Here is a 27,348-nt window from a genome sequence, read left to right as displayed (position 1 = left end):
TGCATATAAATCCTTATTCACTGACACGTTTATCACCAGACAAGCTTGTCGCAGGGATCTATAGTACTGGATATGACAAGATAATACATGTGAGACAAGTGAGAATTAATCTACTCTGTATTTCCTGATATGACAGTGGGGGTTTTTTTGTGTGAAACATTGCAATCATTTACAAGTTTTATGGAGTCAGAATAATGTAAATAAATGTCAGTCCACAACCTAAACAAAACGTGACAAGAGCATAATACAAGGACAAGTCGTTTATCCAACCAAGAAACATTCACAATGTGTTATTATTATAATACTTTTTTTTTTTTTTTTTAGAAATGGGCAAAAGGGTGGTTCATTTCTGGACCTGCTCAGCAATTATTGATTTGATCGGAGGCACAACCACAGTGACTCCTGGTGAGATGCAGGTAAGCAGCTAATAGCACAAACGTTTGTCTCCACTTTTGTCAGTAAAAGTCTTTGCAAAACGCTTCCAGTGCTTCTCTGGATGCACTTCGTCTGCGCACCGGCAGAGGACGCTGTTTCCACTCCACATTTAAAGACTCCACAGGTTCCTAAAACAATCCCCGTCACATTTATAATATAAATTCTCAAACTGTTTTATAAATAGTTGATTGTTTGTCTAATAAACTTGCCGTGCAAGTAGATATTCCTCACGGTACTTGAGTGCATTTCTAATTAGGTTTGACCACATGAACACATTTCATATTAAGGTTTCATCCCAATTTATGACCTTGTGCAGGTGCTGCATGTGACGTGGTTCATGGCGTAGATAACCTACCCGAGTCAAGACGAATAAAACGCCCCTCATGTTCAGTGACTAAAAGTTTAATAGTTTGTGGATGAAAAGTGAAAGATGAAGCAGATCAGAACTGCGGACCAGTGAGTCGCATTGAGACCGAGAAGGATGCCTTTTTATTCCGTAGATCAGGTGAAAGAGTTTACATTTTAATGATGTCAGGAAGGAAGACTCGAGACAGACAGCGCCATCAGATCTAAGATTTATTTATTTATTTATTTATTTATTTATTTATTTATTTATTTATTTATTTATTTATTTATTTATTTATTTATTTATTTATTTATTTATTTATTTATTTAAATTACACAAACTTAACTGATCAAAAATCCATTATTCTATTTATTCTATTTAATTTTTGATTGATCAAAAGTGTCACTTGAAATAACTCACTGCACATGAACTGCAAAACAAACAAACAAAAAAATGCCATGAAATGTATGTATGTATGTGTTTATTCATTTATTTATTTATCGATTGCTATTCTTCCTGATGTAAAACATTAAATATAACTGGTCTTTAACCTTACAGCTCCCTTCTGCCCATGTCTTGTATCTTCCTGAGCCTCTGCCATGTGACTTTACTCCTTCCTTTACCGCACGTGTCAAGTTTGTTAATTGAACACACTATTGCTAACACCTTTTGAACAAGAACAGCTCAATCCATGTGTGTGTCCTAAACTGTCACGATCAGAGTTGTGCCGAATAAAGTTGGAGAAACAAGCAGATCATGAACCTGAACTACAATCTCACAGGTCAAGTATTATTCCCGATACATTATCAAACTTTGTTATAATGTTATATATTCACTATCATCTCAATTTCTACATTGGTGAAACATGTTTGTTCCACTTTATTCACAGCAGTTATAAGTGTGTCACAAGTGTGTTTAGCTTGTGAGCTTGAACCCCCCCAAAAAAACACTGAATGTGACTGTAATTATGTTTTTTGTATATATTTTGTATTTGAGGCCTTAGTTTATGATGTTACTTTAAAGCATATTCTATAATACTTGAGCATGATGTCACCCGATACATGATCTACAAAAACACTTGAGACAAAATGCCCCTGAGATAAAATGGATTTATTAGCAAGAGGTACCTGGGAAACATATTTGCGTTTATTTGTTGTTATTGTCATCATCATTTTCTTGCTTTCTCGGTTTTGCTTTTTTATTTTCTTACAAAACTCTTATAATAATATTTCTTAAGCTGTTGTCATGAAACATGAGGGTTGAAAGATAATTTTCATACCACTGGGTATTGCTAACAGCAAAAATTTTTATTTGTTTATATACCTTATAAGAGTATGTGCATGTATAAGTGTATACAGTATAAGTATATAGTATTATTCTGTCTGTGAAGGTGTTGCATGCCTACCACATGAGCTTCAAAAGTGTACTGTACATACATAGTAAAAATACATACAAATATTCACAGAATAAGCACTACGTTACTATATTCCTGCTAACAGAAATGGTTATAGACAGGATTACAGTATAAATGCAAAACATTTTGAAGTTGTCTCCTACCTCTAAAGTCATGGTTTCAAGACCACACTGCTGGAGCATTTTAGTGTTAAGTTTGAGATACAACTTGTTTTTGAAAGGATTACACTGTTCCACGTTGAGAAATATGCCAGGTTGCATGTACAAAATGTACAGCACATCTCAGTGAAGTGAATTAACAACAAAGTACAAAATACTTTCTCATGTTCATATAAAGAGCAGATCATCACTCTCTCGTATACTACTACAAAAATAGTGTTTGAATGCTGCAGGCAGAGGTCATTCACATACATTTTATCATAGCTTTTTTTTTCTTTTTCTTTTTTAAAACAGCAATGCATATAACAGTGTGATATATATATATAGTCACGTTCCACAATCACTGGAACAGCAAAAAAAAAAAGGACAGATTGTCTTTTAATTACAGAAGAGCAACAACCTTTTACTCTACAGAAGTAGAACCTGGACCTGAAGATACAACACTTACCATCGCGTGTGATCTTTTGTCAATAGTGTGAGTTTAACAACAGAATAAACATTTCATGAGAAGGAAAACTCACCGTGCTATTGAGGGTGCTTCTTTTTCTTGTTCTCTTTCTTTCATTCTTTTTTTTTTTTTTTAGGAGGAACCAAAAAAAAAAGTTAAATCCAGTACTACATCCTCACATCAATGACCCTGTTTCATCACTGTTAAACTTTTTGTAACTCCTACTGAAGCAGCATAAAGTGGCTCGCATCTCAACTCTCAATTTTAGTCCAATTTTTGGTCAATTTAAACATGAACAGGTGCATCTACAGCCGGAAAATACAAATCTCATAGTTCACTTCCAACAGTGAGATATGCACTGCCTTTAATATTGACAAATCAATAACAGCTGGAATAACAAGATAAGATTAATATTAAACTGGAAACCATAATGATCAGAGTTATATTCCATAATGCATAAAATTATTTGAATGTAGAAATAATTTTATATAATAATCTAATACTTTTATTTGTTTTTGTTTTTTGTATTTTTTAGGATAATAGTAACTTCAGTAATTTCTTAACCTTTCACTTTTTGTTCAGCTCATAGGATAATAGTAACTTCAGTAATTTCTCAACCTTTCACTTTTTGTTCAGCTCATTTAAAATGTTTTTTTTTTTTTAAACAAAAACAAAACAAAACGGAGGCTTGGAAATTATCGGCATCTCTGGAAAAATTAGTTGTACAGTTAGTGCAGATGTGAGCATGCTAACAAAAAACTGAGATAAGGATGGAGTGACTAATGATCAGCATGTTCATCATCAGCAGAACAATTATTTTCTGTGAGAGATCACACATTGGTGTCGCACTGAAAGGCCAGTGATCTGACCTCCATTTGATTCTGTGCCTTCCTGTGTGAAGTTTGCATGTTTTCTCTTGACCTGCGTTGGTTTTCTCCTGGCAGTCCGGTTTCATTCCACAGTCTCGAAAAACAAATAAATGTGATTTTGTGTGATTTTTTTTTTTTCTTTCTTTCTGTGTGTCCACGTTTGGCCTCTGTTGGATAAAGCAGGCATTGAAAACCACAATGAATGACTGGAACATGCTGATATTAGCTTCAAAGCCTATATAACACTACGGGGCTGCTAGCATGGTTGTAGTAGTGGCACACACATTTTGAACTTTTGCTTTCCACTTATTGTCACATTGTGGAGCCCCCTTTGGGCTGGTTTACACTGACACTGACTCTGCCACTGTAAAAGCAGTGAAAGTGATGCAAATACAGCGTGAAAAAAAAAAAGCTTTGTTTTCAGAGTTGTGAGCAGAAATAGAGACAAATTCTTCTTGATTTGGTTGTGGGAAGCACAGAGACACTTCTGCTTTGGATACCTTGCTGTCATGTCCACTGATCATTGTTCCCTGTCTTTAAATACAGGTATATTCTCTGTGCTCTTTTACCTGATTTAATGCAGTTAATTTTTACAATGCTACATTGGTTGCAGAAAAAAAACCCCAACTCAATTACCAAGAGAACAACGGCCAGCAGCACGAGTGCTCAGAAAGTGCAAATTTGACACATGACACGATGTCAAAATAATGTCATTGGTCACTAAAAAGACACATCTGCATGCAATTAAAGTGACCTCTATTATTATTATTATTATTATTATTATTATTATTATTATTATTATTATTATTATTATTATTATTATTATTATTATTATAAATAAAAATAGTTGAAGCAGTTGTCCTCGAGGCAATGGCAACAAATATACACTAAAATGTTTTGTGTGGTCAAACAACTTTAAACATCTACTGTACAGAAGAGCAAATATCTTAAAACATGTACAACTATGCAAATGAAGATCTGTGTGCTAACTGATGTGTGTAATATTAACAGAGAAATTAACGTGGAGGACCACCTTCCCCATCAGTTGGACACTTTCGGCTCAATTCTGAGTGAGGCTTCGTACATGCTTTCTTCATCCAGAACAGAGCTCATGTCCAGTAGATACTGGGCTGACTGAAAAATGAAGAAAAACGACAAGTTTAGAACAGCTTACCATAGTTAAAACAAATCTTTTTTTCTTGAAAATACTGTGCATACTGCTGCAGCCCTGCACTCCCTCTTTTGCTGACGTATTTTCATCACAGTGGGGAATAATCTTTATATCAATTTCACAAAGGTTAAATATACTTTAAATGCACACTGGGAAAAATACATCAAATGATTGTATTTCAGAATCCAAATAAAGCAGAGCTGCCAACTCTAACACATAAAAAATGATGAAAATAATGGTGGTTAGTATGGTGGCCGGGTAGTGCCAATGCCACCATGCAACTGCCAAATCCACAACACAAAACATTGTGGCAGGACTGAATTTGATTTACAGATACACATGTTGGAAAAGACAGAATCACTTCAGACGGACAAAACAGAAAGAGACTTCCTGTGAATACGCAGGATTAGTTACCTTTGGTTGCAGATCAATCTTATATGCTGTTTGTTGAAACTGCCGGATTTCTCGGATGATATGAGAAATCTAAAATAAAGAGGCAACATGAAATTATCTTGTAAATGTGATTTTTAAAAGTAGGACTCTTGTTTGAAAAAGCAACCAAACAACATCTCACCATCCTCATCTTGGAGAAGTTGACCAAGTTGTCTTCGGTGTAGTTTGGCGTTCCCTCCTCGATGAAAGCGAGGTCAGTGAGGTACATTCCCAGATAGGGCACGCAGGGAGGATCACAGCTGGATAGAAGAAGAAGAAGGGAAAAAAAAACACTTGTTATGCAGTTGTATTGTATTTGTGTTTAATTGATCCACTTTGAAACAATGTCCTTGAGTGAACTCACTTCTTCAGAGCCTCCCTCAGGTTTTTAAACCTCCCCTCTGATGACACCAGCTTCTGCAGTTTGTCAATCAATGCTTTTGTCTAGGACAAAAAAGGGGGGGAGGGATTAAAGCATGTTTTATAAGCCTTTAATGGCAACACCATGCGGTAACTGCAATATACAATAGATTGAGAGATACCTGCTTTGAAACTTTCAGCCAGGTCTTCTTGAGGCGGAAAACAGAGCTGCGGTTCAGCGAGGACGTGATCTCCAGCACAGCATTGTAGTTGTGCAGACAGCGACAGATGTCAGCTACGGCCACCCATTTCTCTATGACTGATACTCGAGTGACCACGTCCTCACAGCGCAGGATCTCTGTAGCAATCAGGTTGCTTACCTGATGGAAGAAAAAAACAGATGACAAGTAGTTTATATTTGAGGTAACACTGGATAGTGGAGCTCAGGCCTCAGTTGCGTTGGCACTCTTTCAGTGTGACATACATCATTGAAGTGTTTTGTTGTTCTCATGATGTACGGTGTCTTTTCGTTCTTGTCGTTCTTCATCCAGCCTTGACCGAAGAATTCCCTACGAAGTGAGCAGAAGAAGGGGGACAATGAGCCGATCGTCTGAGCGCTTTTTCGCACGTGTCTGATGAGGAGTGGCGGTGCTCACTCGTATGGGATGACCTTGAACACCAGGTGGTCGAGAAGTGTGAGCTGCTCGGCAATTTCCAGCGCAGAGTGGCTCTCGAAGGTCTCAGCCCTCCCTTGTCCTACCTGGGAGACACAAAACTATAGAATCAATGAAGAATGGCAATACACAGCTTCACCACTTGATGTCATTGAAAGTTACAAAACCTGCATTACACATCAGTTCCAATCAATTTACTGTCCTTTACTAGGCAAACTATTAAATATGCACCACTCGCTCGGTCTGAAATAAACATTTCAAATCAAACAATTAAACCTTCACCCACCAGTTGTGTCACGTCCTCCAGTGTGATCTGATTGTCACCATGATCTTCCTGAGTTAATGTCCTGACAGGTGAGAGGAGAAGGTCAGTCTCTGGAAAAGGCTCAGCCCAAACAATCACTTCTACATGTTTCAATCCTGGAATCACAGAATACCTGATGATATTAGCTGCTGCTTTTCTTTCCTGCGTCAACAGCTCAGGGTCGTGCATCACCTCCTCCAGAAAAGCAATTACTTTTGTCTTTAGCTCATTGTTGCTTTCAAAGTCCTGGAGATGCACAAACAAATCTGTCAGTAGTCTGAACATATTTTAAATATGAAAGGCTGAAATCAATCTTTAATATCCACTTTATAGAGGCTTGACAGCTATTCAGTGTTGTAGTGAATGAGGATTGTAATGGAAATGGGAATACTGCAGAGATATAATGTAATTTATTTTATTTATTTATTTTTATTTGTCCCACATTTACACTTTTTGTAGATAGTGTGTTTAACTTATGACAGACATACTCAATTAAAAAAATAAGTAACATGCTTACAGATTATAAAATAGAAACACAAAAGCATCAAATCAAAGGATATGAAAGCCACATTCAGGTTGGATTATGATTTATATTTTACCGGAGAGTGTTTGGACACCCAGTGCCTCAGCACATTGAGGACTCTATTGGTTGCTGCCCGTCTGATCACAAACTCTTTATCACCATTTCTTTGATCTGTCGGAAAACCTGCAAAAAACACCAAAGGAGGCACATTAAAGAAGAACAGTTAATAGGAGCCATTGACATGATGAGTCAGTGCAGTTTGATATCTTGGCTGCTGAATCATAACCCCCACCGTCTTATAGGAGGACAAGGCCTACGGTCTACAGTTGCTCAGTGCAACAACAAGTTCTGCAACGTGGTAATGCTAAAATAAAAAGTGTTTTTGTTTTGCAACACTGAAGTTCCTTCAGGATTATGTTGAATTACACCGAAGAAACAGATATTGAAGAAACCACTGTCACCAAAGGGACTTTTTCCAACTTAATATTATTGTTGACAGAAGAAGTATTTGGATCCTCTTCTCAAAGAGAAACAACAAACAAAAGCAAGATGATGAAATAAATGCAACAAGTGAATCACGTGTATCTCCACTCAGTACTCGAAGCACACTTCTATCACTTTTGTGTGAAACCACCAGATGAACTCTTGGTAAACCTTGTAAAAACTTTGGATCAGCCCGTCCTGACAGAATAGAGGAGTGGTGTGAATACCTGTGCTGGCAAGTGACATCCGGCGATATTTTTCCTTGGTGGGAGTACCCTCATTGGCTCCTGCTGTGGCGATAGCGAAGGCAGAGGCAGCAGACAGAGCACTGCGGTTGCTGTCCAGCTCTCGGCATGAGGACATCACCATGCCATTGTTGTACGAAAAGAGAGAAAACTCTGAAAATGGACAGATATAATGTGACAATTAATAATTTGCGGCCAAAAGCATCCTCCAGAAGATAGACTATATGGGACCTCATCTCTAAACTGGTGGTCCAAAATCCATCTCTAAACTGGTGGTCCAAAATGTTAGCAGACACACACATTATTATTAAATACAAAAAAACCTTACAAATTAACCCTATAATGCCAAATGCATCAAATTTGATACAACCATTTCTGAGGCCTATTGCATCACCCTATGGTAGAAACTTCACTCAAAACCCTCTTGTAGCCAATCTGATACTTGTCTTCTACCCCCTGGTGGATACCTTTATCACTACAACAATTCAGACACAGCACAGTGGACAATCCAAGATGGCCACTTTCAGATGGTCCCCAACTCACTGGATCAGGGTCAAGAAAATTGGAATTTTTATGATTTTCCAGTGACATTTTCTATGAAATTTTTTATAATATTCTAACATGAGTACTTAATCTGTTGAAGCAAGTTATAATTACATACTTTTTTGCATTTTAGTATATAGTAAAATCGTGCATAAAATGTGTGTTCAAATTTGATACTACAGGTAAAAAATGGAATTTAGTAGTAAATCCCCCAATTGTTATTATCTTTTATTTCTTGGTGCAATATGCATTATATTGATCATTCTGTGTCACAAAAATGTTTTGATCAATCAATTACACATAATACAGATTGAAATGTGATATTTACAACAAATAATTGCACTCAAAAATGGATAAACCTATATTTCTTTATATGGCTAAACGGTACAGCGTTTAAGATGTCCTATGCTTACTTGATGGCAATTCAAGTGATGTAGAGGAGTTGATGTAAGAAGATGATAAGGTTTGGGATAAAGATTGGGCCCCTAATGCAGGCTTTGAATGAGAGAACTCTCGTACTAGTAGTAGCAGCAATGAGGAAGATAAAACTCTTGATGATGGGTTGGAAGAGGAGGGTCTAACAAGGTCACGGGCAACAAAACAGTTCTGGTAGAAGGGTACAGCATGAAGGATGAATAAGACCTGAGGAAACAGGCAAGAGGGTCCATGGATTACAGAGTCAACCAACCCAACGTAATAGTTGTAAGGTGGTGTGACAACAAACCCGTCAACCTGGTGTCCTCTTTTGTGGGCATCACTCCACAAGACCACTTGAAACACTGGGAAGATCAAATAATATGTCTTGGTTCCCAGACCATCCATCGTGGAAACACACAACAGATTCATGGGTGGGGGGGGGGGGGGGGGGGTGCAGAACTTATGGATATGCAGTCTGCCCTGTACAAATATAGTTTCAAAACCAGAAGATGGTACTTGTACATCTGGTGGCATAGTGCCACAGTGGCACTCACCAATACTTGGTCCCTGTACCAAAGAGACCTGAAGGCCTAGAGAAAAATGTCCTGCCCCTGAGAAGATTTCAGGCATGGGTTAGCATTTCCCTGGTAAGTGCAGTAAAAGCAAAAGTCAGGGTTGGTGGACCATGGTCCTGGTGGTCCTCTCCACCACAGTCACCAACATCCCCACCACCACCACAGAGGAGGTGGCGATCCACCAGTGTGCCTCCAGATGTGAGGAGAGATATGGTTAACCACTTCTCATCCTGGGAAAAGCTCAAAGGTGCAAGAACTGCACAGGACACTTTTCCCATATGCGCTGTGGAAAATGCAACGTCCATCTCTGTCTGAACAAGGATAGAAACTGTTTCTATGATTACCACATGGCATCATAAAAGAAATGTCTTGGGAAACAGTCACAGTATTAAAAAATTAAGAGGCAGATGTTCTTGTTGTATTGCTTGAACTGCTATTTTCATGATAGCAGTTTCATGATTCATAATACAAGAAAAAGTTACGGGAAAAGGTAGCATTTTGAAAAAATAATAGGCTAATGTTCTAGTTAAATAGCCTTAACTGATGTTTTCATGCCTACCACTGTTCATAATAAAAGAAAAAGAAAGAGGCCTAAAGAGGCTGACGTTTTTGTTGTATTGCCAGAACTGCATGTAATGCCCAATGTATCATTTACGATACAAAATGAAAAACATATTTGCAAATAATTTTTAAAATTTTTTTTTTCAGATTATGTGTAAGGGCCTAATATAGGTTCCAGATTCAAAAAATCAGAATTTTCTGACCATTATTTCTGGGGTCAGGCATTACAGGGTAAGGGCAATTTACCAGGTCCACTTTGGAATAAAGAAATTGTGTGATTGTTGTTTCAGCAAAACTTCATCTCAGAGCAGATAAAGCAAAATAATTTATTAAAATTTGAAGTAAAAATCATTGAAAAAATATTTTGGGTTTTTTTTAGACTGCAGAGATGCATATTCTCCTTGCACAAGTCTCCACTAGGGAGCACTGCAGGACAACACAACGGTTTTCCCCGAGACCTTCTTCTACAAGAGGCTTTGATATTCAAGATGGTTGCAGCTAAATATAGCCACCAAATATCAGCATAACAGAGGAATCAACAGATTCTCAGCACTCTGCCACGTTTAAATCCGGGCAACGTAGATGGATCGTGAACAGCTCTGAATCCAAAACGTCTCCACAATTATACTTAAATTACATATTCGAGCACAGGCTTTGCTTTTAATCTCTTGTGTCAGTTTTGTCAGAAGATTTAGGAGACAGGGATAATCTTGGCTCCAGTAAAAACCGCCTCATTACTGGGGGCGGCAGGGAAAACACGCTCTCAATGTAGTTGCTATGACACAAGTTTCCCTAACACCCACTCAAGCCAGGCGTCGGCTTTCCCCACATGTCCAAAATCATCGATCAACTGATGCTCTGAGGCCTGATATTTTCTTTTCTATAAAGGAACATTTGCCACGTATAAATATAAGATTATGATCAACTGCAGAGCAAAGTTCCATTATTTCCTCTCTTTCTTTGATTAAAAAAATTATTGTGGTTGGGGGGGGGGGGGTGTTCAGATTCAGCTTGAATACCAGACATTTGATGTATCATTGAGTAGCTGTATTAAATCAGGACAGTTTACCTGAAGAATTTTTGCATTTTATGTTTTTTGGTGTAGTTGGAGACTTGGTGGGAGACGCCTCTGCATCTCCATCATCACTCTGGTTTTGATCGTTGTCACTTTCCTCACGAACTGAGAGGTCTGTGTTGAAAACAAAATGATTGGGGGAGGGAGAAAAAAACCCAGGTCATTACATTGAAATTAAGTTGAAAAACTTTGCTCAGATTGGCTCCAGCTGACTGACCTTGCTTGCACACTGACGTGTCCTCCACCTTGTCTTTTTTGTCCTCGCCCTCGTCAGAGATTTTGCTGGCGATGGGGCTGGACACGTAGAGTTTGTTGATGTCCAGGGTGGTCTTGCTGAATGGGGACACGGAGGAGTACATGCTTGCATAGCCATTTGAGGAGCAGCTGAGGGCAGCCAGGTCAAGAGCTTTGCCCCCAGTGATGATGGGGATGTTGAGGGAAAGCTTGCGTCGGCGGTTGGGGGATGAGTTCTTGGCAATAGCGAGAGGAGGAGGGGAGGAGAACTTCCTGCTGGCCCTGGGGGAGCTCGGAGGTTCTCCATAAAGGAGTTTACTGTTTTGACTGCTGGCAAAGAATAACTCCAAGGACCTGCATCAGGAGTAGATAAATGCATTCGAATTACAACATAGACATTTTGTATGTACTTTATGATCCACATTTTAAGACCACAGTTAGAAAGAAAACAACACCTATTCAATAATTTATGCAACCCAAGTCAACTTAGCAACCAGCAGTTTCTTTTTGGCCATTTCTTGACATTTTAGAGCAGGATACAGGCTGCGGAGTTTCAGAAAACCTTTTCCACTCCCTGCCACTCTCCTGGCGACCTCACGGGTTCCCATAAATAGCACAGCGAGTGATAGTGCGCATGGCCACTGCTGACACAAGCAACCAAGTATAGGTGTCTCACAGTGACATGACAAGTGTCACGGGAGAGCGTCCTGCAGGGCGTGGACGTGGAGAGCTCCCCCTGATCTGAAGCCCACTGTGGGGCCCTCGCTTTTAGGCATGCGGTGTGGCGAGTCAGCGCCAGTGCAATGCTTCGCCAATATTTCACACTATGGATCTTTTGTAGACAAGGGGAGGGTGGGGTCCTGCAGCAACTGAGGTCGGTTGCCATAGAGCAGCAAAGCCCACTTGTGACATTCCTGAAAAAAAACAGGAGGGACTGGACCCAATTAACGCTTCAATACACATACACACACATACAACACACACATGTCGATGCAGAATCATCGTGTCCTCCTGCATTACTTCATCAACAGCTTCTCTGTGCTCACAATAACCAACAAAACAAAGTCCCCAAATACACAAACAAAGCTCCAAAGAGCAATGGACTTAAATGTTCTAGCATCACAAACAGTATTTAGATGCTAATTCAGTCACATGTGACACATTGAACAAATATTCAGGGCACAATGACTTATATTTCCAACTGCCCTGTGTCCATCTTCTGATTCAAAATCACATTTGAGCTTTAATCCTCACAAGACAACAACTGCACTTTCAATTTATTCTTCTATATTTTCATAAAGTTGCAAGAGATAGGCCAAAATGAGTCAATAACTATTTGAAAATGTGTATGTATCTACTGTGCCCATAACTACATGAAGGTTACTTGGTAGTAAATCCACTCCTTCCATACAAGTGACTGGTAACCAGATTCAATTCACTATCTTTCACTAACTTTCACAATTCTGTTTGCAGGACAACATAATAGTTTAAACAACATCCAGGCGTTTCCTAAGTATGTCTCAATCAACTAGGGGATGAGAAAAGACTTGGCTGGTAACTCAGTATAACATTCATCAATATTTATCTTCGTTCAATGTAATTATCACTGATCTGTCGACTGAAGCAATCAAACTGCCCTGCATGCAGGTTGGCGGGAAACAAATATGCTATGGAGAAAAACCCAAGACTGATCTTAATAAATCAGTTTTTTCTTTATGCAGGATGGCGATGCCTGGAGGGATTCCTGACACTTCCAATAAGATTTTTTTTGTACACTAGATCTGCTGTCAACAACTTTGCAACATTCACGTCTGCCCGGCCATGATGTGACTCACCGGGCAGGGATGGCACTGATGGGCTTCTTGTAGATGGTGATGAGTTTATCTAGCACCACATCAGCGGTGGTGAAAACGCGATACGAGTGCAAGAAGGTGTTGAGGAAGTCGATTGAGAGAAAACGCAGATCAGTCAGTCTCTCCAGCAGTCGCTCAACACTGGCGTAGCGGATCTGCAGCACTTTGCATGAGTTCATCATCTTACTGAAACGGATATCCACATCATCGCAGTACAGACTTGAATCTGACCTGTAAAACAAAAACAAAAACAAAACCAGATAAACATCAGGAGAAAAAAAAAAAGCGGCTGACAAACAGCAGCAGCTGCACAGAGGAATAGCTCACTTGATCATCTGTGGCACTGTGACTTTGGAGTTGTCTTCAAAAGCGTTCATCATCAAGCCATTGCAGCGGATGTTGTCAATGCACTGCAGGGAATAAGCAGTTGAAGTAAAAAGAGAGGACAGAAGAAATGTTAGTGATCTGCAATGCTTTCGGTCGACATGTTAAGGTTCTTGTCGGACGGCTGCAGATGTTGATGCGTGCTGACGTGCCTGGCTGATGTCACTGGTCCAGGCAGACTTCTCCTGCCTGGAGGAGGCCACCAGGATGACTGTGAATGACTGACTGTCCTTTGGCTCCACAACAATCTTGAAGTCCAGGTGCTCCATGTCCTGGCCACTCTTGTCTGATTTAGCTTCAAGGTCCAAGTGAAAACAAGAGGTCAGTGTAACCGAATACACAGTTACAAACAGAAAAATTATGATTTCAAAGGCTATAATTTATCAAATAAAACAACTTGACCATCATCATTAAACACACCAGCACTAGTTGGTCATTTAATGTTATGGTACCACACACTGTATGCTTTGCAGCATGCTTTTAGAAAAATAATTTTCAATATTAATCATTCAAAATTTATAAATTTTTGCAGACTGTACTAATTGTACATTATAGAAATCCTCGTACGTGGTACAAATCATGCATACCTCTGTTAGCTGGGACATAACTTAAACACTCACATTCATCATCTGTCCCCTCAGGGTCCTCCATAAGAGTGCAGTCTATAAGTGAGACCACGCCATTCTGCAAACAGCATACAATACATGTGCTGTTTATTTATAATAGCGTCATGTGACTCCACATAATGCAGCATTGCACGACTCACTATTGCGAAACCCCACAAAGTTCACAGTTCAATTGTTGACTCCTTACCACTGTATCACTGAATGAGTGTCGGTAGTTTTTTGAGAAAAGTGTATTGTACTATTCCATGACTGTTTCTAAGACCAGTTTGTATATTTATTATTGGACGTAATGGTGAAAAAGTTTAAACAGTAGTTGGGTACAAAGTGTCAGTGGCCTCGTCAGCAGGTGTCAAAGTCACTGTAAAAGCCATTGGCCATCTTTAACCCTGGAATTCTCTGCTTGTTAATGCGTTAAAATTAGTTGTGATGTTCAGGGTTCTGTGAGATGCTAGAAAAGAGGAGCAGCTCCTCTGCCTGCTCAGCAGCTCAGGCCCACCTTGGTGAGATGAAGCTTCCCCCCAGAACCCCTGGTGCAGATGATTAAATGCTTGGAGAAGAGAAAGCACTGCCTCTCCCCCTCCTTCTTTAGAGACAGAGAGCCCAGTCGCCCACGGGTGATCTTGCCCTTCTCGCTCATCGGCACCTGGATTAGAGACCCTGCAAGAAAGAATAAAAGAGTATGTGCAAATAGAATGAAGAGGGAGGGAGGCAAAGAGAGAGAGACAAGATACATATATAAATGGGAAAAAAAAAGGCAAGGAGGTGCAAGGAATAAATGTTGATACTAAAGACATCAAGTCACTTGTTTCCCATTCTTCCTCTATGCATAAATACATGATCAGTCACATGAGATACAAAGCATTAAACAACCTACTATTTCTGTTTTCCCTGCACTCATCCATCACGGCTTGGAGGGGACATTTGACATTTACAGTCCCAGATTCATCACCAGTATGCCTCAGAACAGTCTAATTACACTTGGAAATTAAAGGCTCTCATGATGGGCAGATTTTGTTCCCCAGAGAGAGAGGAGAGAGAGAGGGAGAGAGAGAGAGAGAGAGAGAGAGAGGAGGAAAATGCATTTTTTTTGTTGCCATTTAAACATGAAGCAATACTGAAGCAATGTTTTTGTGAATCCCCATCTGTGTCTTCATTTCAGAGCCACGTTAGATTGAATATCTCTTTTTGTAACATGTTTTCCAGTGTTTGTGAATATGATGGCTTTATCAAAGACAGGGCACAACAAGGACAAGTATGTAATTTCTCTTTTTTAAATTTAAATCAATAATTCATAATTTCTCTGTGTTTCTCGTGCAGTGTATGCTCTCTGTCCTCTCTGCACCTTCCTGCAAACATCTCCGGCTGCAGAATAATATAGTTGAGATATATTTTTTTAATGTTCATATCAGTCCATAATGTGTTATTTCCATAATGTGTTCGGTATTATTTTTCACTTTCTTTTTTAAGTAATTTTTTGTGTAATTGTTGCTCTTGCGGTAAATGTTCTCCAGGTCTGATTCTCTCCTCTCTCTCGTCACTGATATTCAATCATATGTGAGTTAGTTTGATTTTTTTTCTTTCCTATTTTATTTATTTTCAATATTTTGTGCCATGGGATGATTTTGTTGAGACATTTGGATGGGCTCAGACGATACAGAGGTTGAGAACGAGTGGGTTAAACCATCTCCTCCGGCCTTGATGCTGTGAGATCAGGAAGTTTCACAGGTGCCTTGGAGTGAGGGTTACCTTGTCTTACGAATGTCTGGCTGGTGTCAAGTAGGATCTCACATCCTTCAACAATCATGCGCTCGATAGCCAAGTTCTTTCTGATGTTCTCGGTCTCACTGACTTCATCGTGCATTATTCTGAAACATAAGGGCATTTCATCACTCTCACCTGGCTTTTGCACAGATAAACTAAAACAATTAAAAAAAAAAAAGTTCTTTGAAGAATTCCTTCATTTATTGTCTTTCAGGTTACATGTTAAATGAAAACTCCCCTAAACGTTTCTATGCTTTGAGATACTGATATGAAGGCCTATTTCTCTACCTGGAAAGCTCCTCCAGCTTGGATTTGGCATAGTCCAGGCTGTTTCTCTCTATATGCTCATGGGGGGTGTGGGCCAGGAGCTCGTGGAGAGTCAGAATGTAGCGAGGAATCTAGAGAGACAGACCAGAAAGCGCAGGTTGAGTCACACTCATGTAGAACATCCGACAAGCAGCTACGGACAACAAAAGAAACATACTAACACAAAAACATACACGTGTCAGCCTAATGAGAAGTAAATCAGCGGAGAGCAAAATCTACACTCATCAGCAAAATTTATTATCAACACAGCACAGCCAGCAGAAGGCCCCAGCAGAGTGGACTGTTGGGAAACTGCATACCTTGCCAAAAAAAAAAGATCCATTATTATAGCCCGAGCTCTGAAAACAGCCACTTTTTAGAGACATGAAAAACAGATCAAGGGTGTTCTGAACAAAAGAAAACAAATGCCTGCTGTTCCTGTTGTTAATCACAGATGCTCCAATACAGATCACTGAATCCAAGCTCTTACTGAACCACAGTGGCCAGGAAACGTTTCTAAAACATATCATTGACTAAAGTTAAATTAGATTACATTAAAAAACAACAACAACAACACCAAAACAAATACTTTATATTCCCAGATACTTTTATAAAGTACAACAATTGAGTTCAGAGAGACGCAAATGTGAAACATATCGTATAGGATATTGGATGTAAAATGTACCAAACAACTTGAGAGCCAAAGCAAATGTTCGGTTGGTGAATTATACATCCCAGGTTTAACATTCATATATGGAGAGAAGAACCTGGCTCAAATGGTGAGAAGATCAAGTTAACAACAAATCCGTGTCCAGGCTGCACATCTGCAGCAGGCAAATGGGTCTACATTTATTTTTAGTGTCCATGAGTGAAAGAATGTACTAACCTGGAACATTGGGTAGGTGAGGAAGGTCTCCAAAGTCCTCTCCTCACAGTCAGGCTTGGCCTCATACTGTTTCAGTAGCTTGTCAAAGTCTCGGTTCTGCTTGCAGTGAGCCAGGATTTGCAAACTGTACTGGTGGTTCCTCACAAACTCCTGGTAGATGTTCAGCATGGGCAGTAAGATATCGAAGAGGTCAGCTGCAGAGAGACCCGCGCAAACACAAGAATAACAAGGGCTTAAATCACTCTTAACTTTGGATAGAGTTCAGAATGGGCACAATAGAAAGCAATGACAGTGGAAAAGACAATTCTTACCCAGTACTAATGTTGGCCAGCTTGCTATTCTGGCTTTTAGACCCTGGTAAAATATCTGATGCAGGAACATGATAGTTTCACTAGAAAAAAAAGAAGAAGAAAGATTTTGAGATTTTCATAAAAAAAAAAAAAACACAAATAGAAGAGAAGGCAATTATTCCTGTAGTTGTGTAATGGCTGCACTTAACTGAATGCACCGGAGAGCTCGGATACCCGGCAATCAATCACACAAACAATCTGAGCTGTTGTTTCTTGACGTGTAAGTTGTAATAGTATATTCACGAGGACAGCAAAACTTCTGTTTAATTTAACTACCAGCCTGCAGTAGATAAACACAAACCTAAACAGGAATAAATATTTAATTTCAGTGCACTTTCAAATGGTCATCTGCACTAATTTAGACAAACATGCATGCATCCAAACCAACGCTGACAGCTGCCTTTTCAAGATGATCACACACCACAGGGTGCAACTTTTTAACCAAGTGCACCTCAACATATAACCAGAGCGAGGTGCCCAACATGGGATAGGAAGAAAGCATCCAAACTTGAAAGAATGTTTTGTCAAAGATTAATCAAAAACTACATGAGGCCACCTCAGCACAAATGTGTATTTGTATGCCAAGAAATTACATAACACATGAACAGTAAACACAAACAAATGTAACATGAAAGGTATGGTGTGTGCACTACTTTTTTCAGTTTAAGTTTTTATTTTATCAATGTATTTACTGTGAAGGCTCGGTGTAGTAGATATTAACCTCTAATCTGTTTTGCCGATGTAACAGCAAGTATTGCAGCGGTCAGAATAATTAAAGGCCATTTTATGCTGGGAATCACGGTAAAATCCTCGGAGGATTTCTCCAACAATCCCAAGAAGACATTGCAGCAAACAACAGGTTTTACAACAAGAACACAGATTTGTGGTACAAGGTGGACTGACCTGTTGAGGAATATGCTGCTAACATCATCATGGGTGATGGGTGGTTTTTTGGAGCTGGCGGCCATGCGCAAAGGCCTCAGGAAGTTGTTCACCAGGATGTGAAGCTGCTGGACATACTCTGCCTCTGAATCCACCATGCTGAACACAACCTGGTTTCTCTTCCTCATGCTTTCTGCGTGAGGCGAGCGAATGTAATCCTGGATGATGGTCTTCCACTTCCTCCGGCAAATCCAGCCCCGCAGGAAACTCTGGACCTGCAGCGGAATGTGCGACATGTCAACATTTGTACGTAAGTTGGAAGTGAACACACAAGTTTAGAAGGCACACTTTACCTTTTTGATCTTCTTGATTTCAGAGTCATCGTCGGTTGGGGCAGCTGCAGGGCTGGCGTGGATCTTCTCATTGTCTTTGAGCAGCCCGGAGATCTGTCAGGGGAAGCAGCCACGAGAAAGACCAAATCATTCCCACTTACACACGTCCCTCTTGCTGCGGCATCATGTTAACAAAGCGACTGAGTTGGCAGGACAAACCTGTCAGTACTGAAACACCAGCCTGACTGAACGAACTGTGTTCACTTGGCTGGTAACTCAGTATAACATTCATCAATATTTATCTTCGTTCAATGTAATTATCACTGATCTGTCGACTGAAGCAATCAAACTGCCCTGCGTGCAGGTTGGCGGGAAACAAATATGCTATGGAGAAAAACCCAAACTGGAGTTTTCTTGAACCGCTTGAAGCTTCAGTAAGCGTCTCCGTTTACTCTGGTGACAGGGAGGGAGTTAATTGTCATTGCAATCCATGGAAGAGATGCAATATAAAGCAGTGTTCATGCATATTCACAACATAATTTAATTTCAAGCATCACATTTGCACATTAAAGTAAAGGACTATTTGATCTGAAGAATACAGCAGGGAACACGGCCCTACAGGAAGCATTGTTTCTGAGAAGAGATGCAAAGTGGAGAGCGGCTGGCCTCAACACGACTCTCTCTCTGTGCACTTCCATTTCTGTCCATTCACTCTAGTTTCTACATAAGAGACAAACAACAATAATCAGCATAATCCCTCATTTTCCCATTGGTTCAGCTGTTATTTGTCGTGTTGGCAGGTTGAGGCGAGAATGGGACGCTACCAAATTTTGGAAAGGAATGAGAGTGCTGCGTAAGAAACAGTGGTAATATAATGTTATTGTGCCAACGAGTCTATTTCCAGCAGGTCTGACTGATACTGTGTGCGGCTGCCACACATTTGCCTATACATGGAAAATTGTGTAATCCTCAGCGACTGTTGTCCAGTCACAGATGACAGATTCCTGGATATTTTAATAGCAGGCAGTAGAATGAAGGGATATCCAAACAAGACGTGTATCTAAAATAGCCAAAGCAGATAGTCTCATGTACTCAATAACAGTCTGTATCTGATCTTACAAAAATATGTGCACGGTTGTATGATGTTATTTGTGCTTTTGCAGCTTTTCAAACAACCTGTGATTTTCTGGAGGAGATAGTGGGGATATTTCACACTATGGTCTATATGCCAACTATTTCCAAAAATATTCTATATCATAAGAGAGGAGTGAATATATATATCTATGGTTCACAATGCACCTTTTTGATGCAAGGGATTCCATGCATGATCCGTAGTCATGCACAGGATTTTTATGGGGCGTTATAGCATCTTCCCACAGTCTAAAAACAAGATTCAATAATTACTGACTCTAAATTGCCTTTCGATGTGGTTGAGTGAATGATTGAGTGTTGTTGTGTGTTTAACTCGGTTGAAGACTGTCTTTTACCCAATATTGGGCATTATTAGCTCTGGACTCCCATATCTTTCAGTGGAACGAAGATTGTATAGAATAAAGCTCATTTAAAGTGCTTATGCACAGGTACTGCCTGTTGTGCCCATCCTATTGACTTAAGCTCTTAGCAAGTTAAACTTAACATCACAAAGCTTAATGTGTTCAGCGACGGTGATTGTAAAATAGAGAAATATTTAACAGATTAAATATGAATTCCTTTTAAATTTTTGATGACTTACTGAGAGCCATACGTGCTTCTATGTAATCTAGGCTGAACTATTTCAATAGCCTCCTCACTGATATGCGACAGGTGTTCTTTATTTGTCCAAAATGCTGCCCTCGTTTAACTGGAAAACAAGCCAGATCACATCACCTTCTTTGGGACATTCTTTGTTTTTTAAGCTCTTGGGTTCGCTCCATCTGTTCCGTATCACCTGTAACAACCCCACATTTTTTTGGGAGTAATTTCCAGGGAAAAATACATGTGGTTCAATGTGCTTTTCCAGCTCAGTTTTCCAGCTTTGCACTGGACTGTCTTGGGCATATGAGGCTGTCCCCCTACCCTTATCTTAAGATACACTTCTATCCATTTGCTTTTACTTCATTCTATCCAATTTTCATTCAGTGGCTCAATTTGAATAATTTTCTTTTGCATCTGAACAGCACTTTGTTTATTTGCCAATGTCTTCGAATGTCCTCTCTACATATATATTTGATTTGATAGTTATACACTGAGGGAAAGTAGCCTGACATTAATGACGGTGAGTAAAATCCAAATTCATAAGGAACATAATTTCCCTGGATTGTTAAGGAGATCAACTCTCGGGTCATTTATATACAGGGTTTGCATGTTCTCCTGTGCATAGCATGAGTTGAGTACTCTGGTTAACTTGTGACTCGAAATTGCTTGTCGGTGTAAATGTGTGTGTCTGTGTGTTTGTTTGTAATGAACTGCTCTTCTGTCCAGAGTGTACCCTGTCTTCACCCACAGTCAGCGAGGACTCCAGCACCTTGAGTTGGATAAAGCAGTATCTACAAGATGAATAAAGTTTGAACACCTTGACACACCTGTAAACCGTAAGTTCAGCTAAAAGCGTGACATCCGTTTTGAATCGTATTGTTTTACAATGGACTGGATTTGCACATCGCACGAAGTCTGCATTTGTTTACACCCTTCCTCTTGAGAGTAAAGAAATCACAGTGAAAATTACCTCTGACTTAAGCCTTTCAATCTCTATTTCCCCATCTTCTATCTGTTGTCGAAGTTGCTTAGCAACTGTTTTCTCCGTCTCCACAATCTGAAGCAGATGAAGATACTTCTGCATGAGAGCCTCGTGCTCGGTAGCCAAGTTTCTGTAACTGTAAGACATGCACACGCACACGCACACGCACACGCGCGCACACACACACACACACACACGCACGCACGCACGCACGCACGCACGCACACACACACACACACACACACACACAATTTTGTAATGCTTTCACAATTCATTTTTATCTCATGCATGCAGTTTTGTTTCACATCAAAGCAGTCAGGATTTTTCATGTGAACAAAGCAGTTTCCTTTCCTTCTCATTTTTTAGCCCCACTTTATGAAACCATGGCAATATCCACTGTGCACATCAGTCAAAGCTTACTTACCCTCCAGCGACTAATTCAGCTTCTAATTGCCACGTCTGTACATTTCACTGACGTGCTTTTTACCTGGCATGTGATATTGCAGCCACCCATTCATCGCAGTCTTTTACATCTTCTGTGCGTAGCTCAAGTGCCTTTTGGTTTTCATGGGTGAAGCTGACTGTGAAATAGTACTGAAACACACAGGGAGAGACAGGGTGGGGGGATTCAGTTAGAGACAACAGGACTATCATTAACCCAACATGTTATACGTTCTGCAGAGAAAGAAGCATTCATTACTGGATACCTTCAAGATAAATCTCTTATATAGAGGCTTAACTGAGACTTCTCCACTGCCTTTGCTTTTGTGCTGTTCCACTGCCTTGCTGCTGCAGACATCAAGCGGGTGATTTAAAACCACACAGAGCCTGGGGAAGCCACATCTTGGTCGCCCACCAGTGCAGTTGATGGAGCACAGTGAGGGAAGCCTCCCCCAGCTCTGATCCTGGGATGTCTCTGGTTCCCAGGAGGAAATGCTATAAGAAATGGAGGCTGGAGCCGCGGCCAATTACATAACTGTGCGATACCTGTTTCCTAGCAACTCCAGTCAATGTGAACAGTTGTTCACAGCTGTTTTTTTTTTTATTCTAGTGTTAGGCAATCTTAAGATTCACATTCTTCCTTTCTCACTGAACTGATGGGGACTGGTGGAACTGATACAGAATGTATTTGCAAATAAACTCCATTTGTATAGAGATTCAACTCTTTGATTTACTCATGGAAAAAAGTAGCACAAAGAGTTCATATTTTTGAAAGTTTTTTTTTAATGGAATAATAACAGCAGTTAGCATAAAACTAAGAAGTTACAAAGTTACAATCAAATGGAGTGAAATTCCTCATTTGATGGTTATAGTATGGGCAATCTTAGATAATCCCTTGCCTTTCAAAAGAAATCATTATGATGTCTTGGATAGCATTCAAATTTTACATTTTCTTTAAAGTATTGCAGACTGAGTTTTGGTTGATTTTTACAGGATCAAAAAATGTCCTACTTATTGTGACTTCTGGTCGTGGTAGTGATTATAAAAAGCTCGAGGTGGAGATAAAAAGTGATGTTGAATGAACAATGCCAATGTCTTTTTGAGGATGAGATTGTGGGTTTTTCTTTTTTTTAACTTGAATAATTTCTAACCAAAACAACATACTCATTGAAATCCACACAATTATATTTTCTCAAACCAAACTAACAACCTAAGATTATTATTGGTATGTATGTTTCTGTTACTCTTCAGTGGTTATATACACTGCACATCTGTATATCTATGCAGCCTGACTATATTTTTCTGCATTTACTTATTCACTGTTTGATCGGTGAAACAAATTTGATTGGTGTGCATTGTTGATTTTTATATTTCAATTTGAGCATGTTCAGAAGAAGAAATTAAATAGTATAATATAAATATTTGAGCTGACACAGACTACATTTTAAATCAACAGCAACTGTTTAAACAACCATTGTCTTGCTTAATATCTAAAATTCTACGACTATATTTGCACAGCATGTGCTCCTCAATGAGGCCCGTGGAGCAATTTGAGGCAGACACATGTCCTGTATACATGTAAGTGTGATCCTGTGTGTGCCAAATAATACATGTGATTTTATCAGTCACTGTAAATCAACATATTGCATCAGTGTGTGACATTAGTAATGACTTCTTTGGTTTTTCACTCAATCTAATATTTCGATATAATCAAAACAATCCAAAATGAGAAGAGAATTGATATTTTTTTCCCCCAACATAAAGTAATAATTGTGTATGTTTCACCTGTTTTCTAAATGTTTAGTGTATTACTATGATGGTTGAGGTGCCCTTTTCTTTTCTTTTTTGTTTTCAACTGTGTAAAGTGCATCATGGTGATGTAGTGCCCAGTACAACTGCATGTTGAAAATACTGAATGTTCTTTGTGAAATTTGGTGACCTGTCCAGGGTGTAACCTGCTTTTGCTCATTGCCATCAGCACACATCAGCTGCCTCACCCTGTGAATCTCAGTTGCAATAATAAAGCGTGATAGCAGATGGATGGGTAACTGTGGTAAACTGCAGGTTCTTGGATTATTTGTCCCTGTGGAACCTGAAGTTTAACACATTGGTATAATGTTTTCCTATCCTCCCTTTTTTAATGCCAGCCACTTGTTATTTGTTATAAACATTTCTCATTTTGATACATAAACATCCCAAAATATGAGTTTTCCTAAGAAAGCAACAACTTTTGGTCATGTTGACTGAGACCAGACAAATATCTTTGCCCTGCAGATGTTCAACATGCCTGTTGAACAACATCAACCTGCAACAGATCATTATTTGTGGCTGGCTGCTCCTCCATCTTCACATTCATTAGGTATTCATCCTACCGTCAAAGAAAATCTATTTCTGGCAGAGAGGCATGCATGTTGTTGTAGTTTTCCCTCATGATCCCTGTAGGAGTGCGGTGAGCGTCTGGTTTCGAGGCCGTGTTTAAGCACACTATTTGCATTCTGCTTTATGTTTATGGCTGAGTCACGGATCCTCAAAGATCATTGTTATTGGAGGCATTAAGTGTATAGCACTGATAGATTCTCTCACAATGGATATAAACATTTGCTCTTACACATATGTGAACTGCTTTTATTGCTGGAGCTCAATGTCTGAGATGTCGTTTGAATATTTGTTGTACCAAAATACAAAGTGATAAGTATCTATGTTACAGTACTATTGAAAATGGACTTTCCTGAAGCAAACAATGACTCTTATATTCAATAGGTTCATGTTGAACTAATCTAACAATAATCATTCTACTTGCATCTTCTTTCATTTCCTAGTTCAGTGTCACACCTGCCAGTATTTCACTCCAGAGTGTTGTATTTCAGTGGTACATATTACAGTATAGTTTGAAGGCATCCTTCAGAGCTGTCACTGAGCTCTTCGTGTTGCTTGTTGAAGCATTGCTGTTACCCAATGTGAGCAAGCGATTTTCTATAATTGGACTCTGACCCCTCCAAGGTACGGCAGAGGAACAAATTTAGCTCCAATAGTGCTCACATTAATAGAAGAGATGCGACACACAGCTCCCTTTCTCTCCATTACTCCGCCTCTTCCAACTGCATCATTCTTTAGGATGCAAATAAGGGTTGCCATAGAAACCCCAGGTTGAAACGCATTATTGTTTTCACACCAACTGCATTTCAGGACAGATATAATGTGGGGATAGTTGTTGATTGCTTAAATGTTAAAACAAAACAAAAAACATACATCAATAAAGGTTGATGTTATTTATTGGCCCTTATTAAAATATATGTCTGTTTATATTGTGAAGTGACAATTCAGCTGAGCCGCTTCTGCTGCCAGTCACACACTTTTTGGCAACAGAATTCAGAGAACAGAGCACGGTGAATATTTTCTTTGTGTTTGTCTTTATCGCAAGAAAGCAGGGTTGATGATCAGTTCTTCTCATCATGCCCGCATTCCTGTTAACGCATTGAAAATGTCACCAAGCTAAGGTAACAGAAGGCAACAGTAATGTTTACATTATGTCTACAAAAATGTGTTTCTTTTTTGAGGTGGGTGGAATGGGGTGTCTTATAGCAACCGTGAAAGCACAACATTAGCCTGTGCATTGCATTCTGCTTTGTCAGCACAAGGGCAGCTGTTCACAGGAAGAGCTTGGACTCACTGTGGACTGCAGCCCTACCTACAGAGTCAGGCACAGAGCCTGGAGAGAGCAGAGGAGAGCCGGTGGCATTATGTTCCTCTGACTATACATTAGCAACAACAGTGTGAACAAGCTTGGTAACTTTTATGCTCCAAAGTGTTCAGTACATACCAGGCAACATTAGGTAAATGTTTCACACACCAATCTTTGATTAAAATGTATGCATTTAAAACCTTCAGCAGGGAAACAGAGTTACAAACGTGGTACAAACGTGATAACATGCAGACTACTGGTAATAGTTAACCATGTGGGCTATAATGCAAATCTAATTTCCAACAAAGCATCCAGACTAAATCATTTCATTCAGGTCATCTGGATCAGACCTAACTGCTCAGTGGCACCCTGCTGTTTCCTCAAGCACCAGCTGTAATTTTGTTCTTTCACCACAGGATGGCATTCATAGGGCCACAAGACCCCCCCACCCACCCACCCACTACACACACACACACACACACACACACACACACACACACACACACACACACACACACACACACACACACACACACACACACACACACACACACACACACACACACACACACACACACACAATCTCTTCCGTTTTATTGGAAGGAGCATCAGGCAGGCTATGACACTCTCTGCCCTAGAACGTCAAAAACATAATGACCGAAAATCAAACCCCCAAAAAATTGGAGCAACCACGACACAAATCACTTCCATAAGTCTCTGATATCTATCTGCACTGCATGTATCGTTCAGCAACATCCTGCCAGTTTAAAAAAAGAAAGAAAAAAACCCCCCAAACAAACATAAAACGATCATGCACAGGTTTGGTGCAAACAACAAAACACTGCATTGCCTATTATCGGGATTGCTGTTATATCATTAAGTGTTTAACATTGTTAACTCATCATTAATGCTATGCATGGATTACATAACGTGCAATACAGCAATCTGGAAACCTTATGCCATTATGCTGCACTACATTTGAGGTCATTGAACGAGGAGATGTAAGAATAATATGTGCGTAAGAGACGTTTTTTTTTTCTTTTTTTTGCGGGGGGGAGGGGGGGGGGGATAAAATAGACTTGTGAGGCATTTTGCAGCTTCTGGGCACATTTCAAGCGACACGAAGTGCCGCACCTCCTATGCGTATTATTAGGAAGTGAGAAAAACAATAAAGCAGAGAAGCAGTGGAGCTTGTGCATGCGCGTGTGCACGGGCGCGCGCGTGTGTGCGTGTGTGTGTGTGTGTGTGTGTGTGTGTGTGTGTGTGTGTGTGTGTGTGTGTGTGTGCGCGCGCGCGTGCGCGCGCGCGCGCGGGCTCTCTCTCTCCCTACCTGCTTTTCCAAACACTCCTTGGCTGACAGTGAAGGTTTCGGGGAAGGCGCCCTGTCGCATATGCATCCCTCCAACAGGTATAATCCCGAGGGTCGAGAGCTGGACTCATTCTCAAAATAAAAAAGCATATTCTGTAACAAAGCAAACCACTTTGTGTGCCATTTCGTGTTGTCTGAGCTCTTCTTGCTCAAGCACCCTCGTCTTGTACCATCCTTCTTTGCCAAAAGCCCCAGGTAGGTGACATGACCGTCATTAAGTCGTATTCCCTTCTGCATCTTGATGAGGACACTTGGGCTGCACAAGGTGGATCGCTCGTTACATCCTTCACAAGTCGCTCCAGAGAGAAATCAAATAAAGAAAAAACGAAGATGTTGACTTTCTGAATGCGGACCTCGAGCAGCGGGCTTGTCCACTCCGTCCGACGCATTCACCGTGTTGGCATTTAAGTAAAAAGAGAGGAACAAACCGAGGAGCACAAGTCCAGCATCCTAAAATCTTTTGTCATACTCCGAGCGCTTTGAAGATCCACAT

General features: G+C 39.9%; 1 protein-coding gene across 1 annotated transcript; it reads right to left on the bottom strand.

Annotated features, from left to right (window-relative positions):
* Window positions 1–4,711: 4,711 nt before the first annotated feature.
* On the bottom strand, window positions 4,712–27,092 carry LOC308136322 (ras-specific guanine nucleotide-releasing factor 1; the record flags this gene model as incomplete). Its single annotated transcript, XM_080504633.1, has 27 exons — window positions 4,712–4,804; window positions 5,256–5,324; window positions 5,416–5,533; window positions 5,638–5,717; window positions 5,816–6,013; window positions 6,118–6,202; window positions 6,290–6,389; window positions 6,590–6,654; window positions 6,745–6,857; window positions 7,211–7,317; window positions 7,845–8,015; window positions 11,028–11,147; window positions 11,251–11,621; window positions 13,103–13,351; window positions 13,448–13,530; window positions 13,657–13,799; window positions 14,125–14,188; window positions 14,627–14,787; window positions 15,877–15,995; window positions 16,180–16,289; window positions 17,084–17,277; window positions 17,395–17,474; window positions 18,337–18,590; window positions 18,669–18,761; window positions 21,352–21,499; window positions 21,851–21,957; window positions 26,817–27,092. 27 exons carry the CDS (start codon window positions 27,090–27,092, stop codon window positions 4,712–4,714), a joined length of 3,771 nt encoding a protein of 1,256 aa, XP_080360759.1.
* Window positions 27,093–27,348: the final 256 nt, after the last annotated feature.

Source organism: Blennius ocellaris, assembly GCF_963422515.1.
Source record: "Blennius ocellaris genome assembly, chromosome: 11".
Taxonomy (NCBI): Eukaryota; Metazoa; Chordata; class Actinopteri; order Blenniiformes; family Blenniidae; genus Blennius; species Blennius ocellaris.
This window is presented reverse-complemented; position numbering and strand designations above follow the sequence as displayed.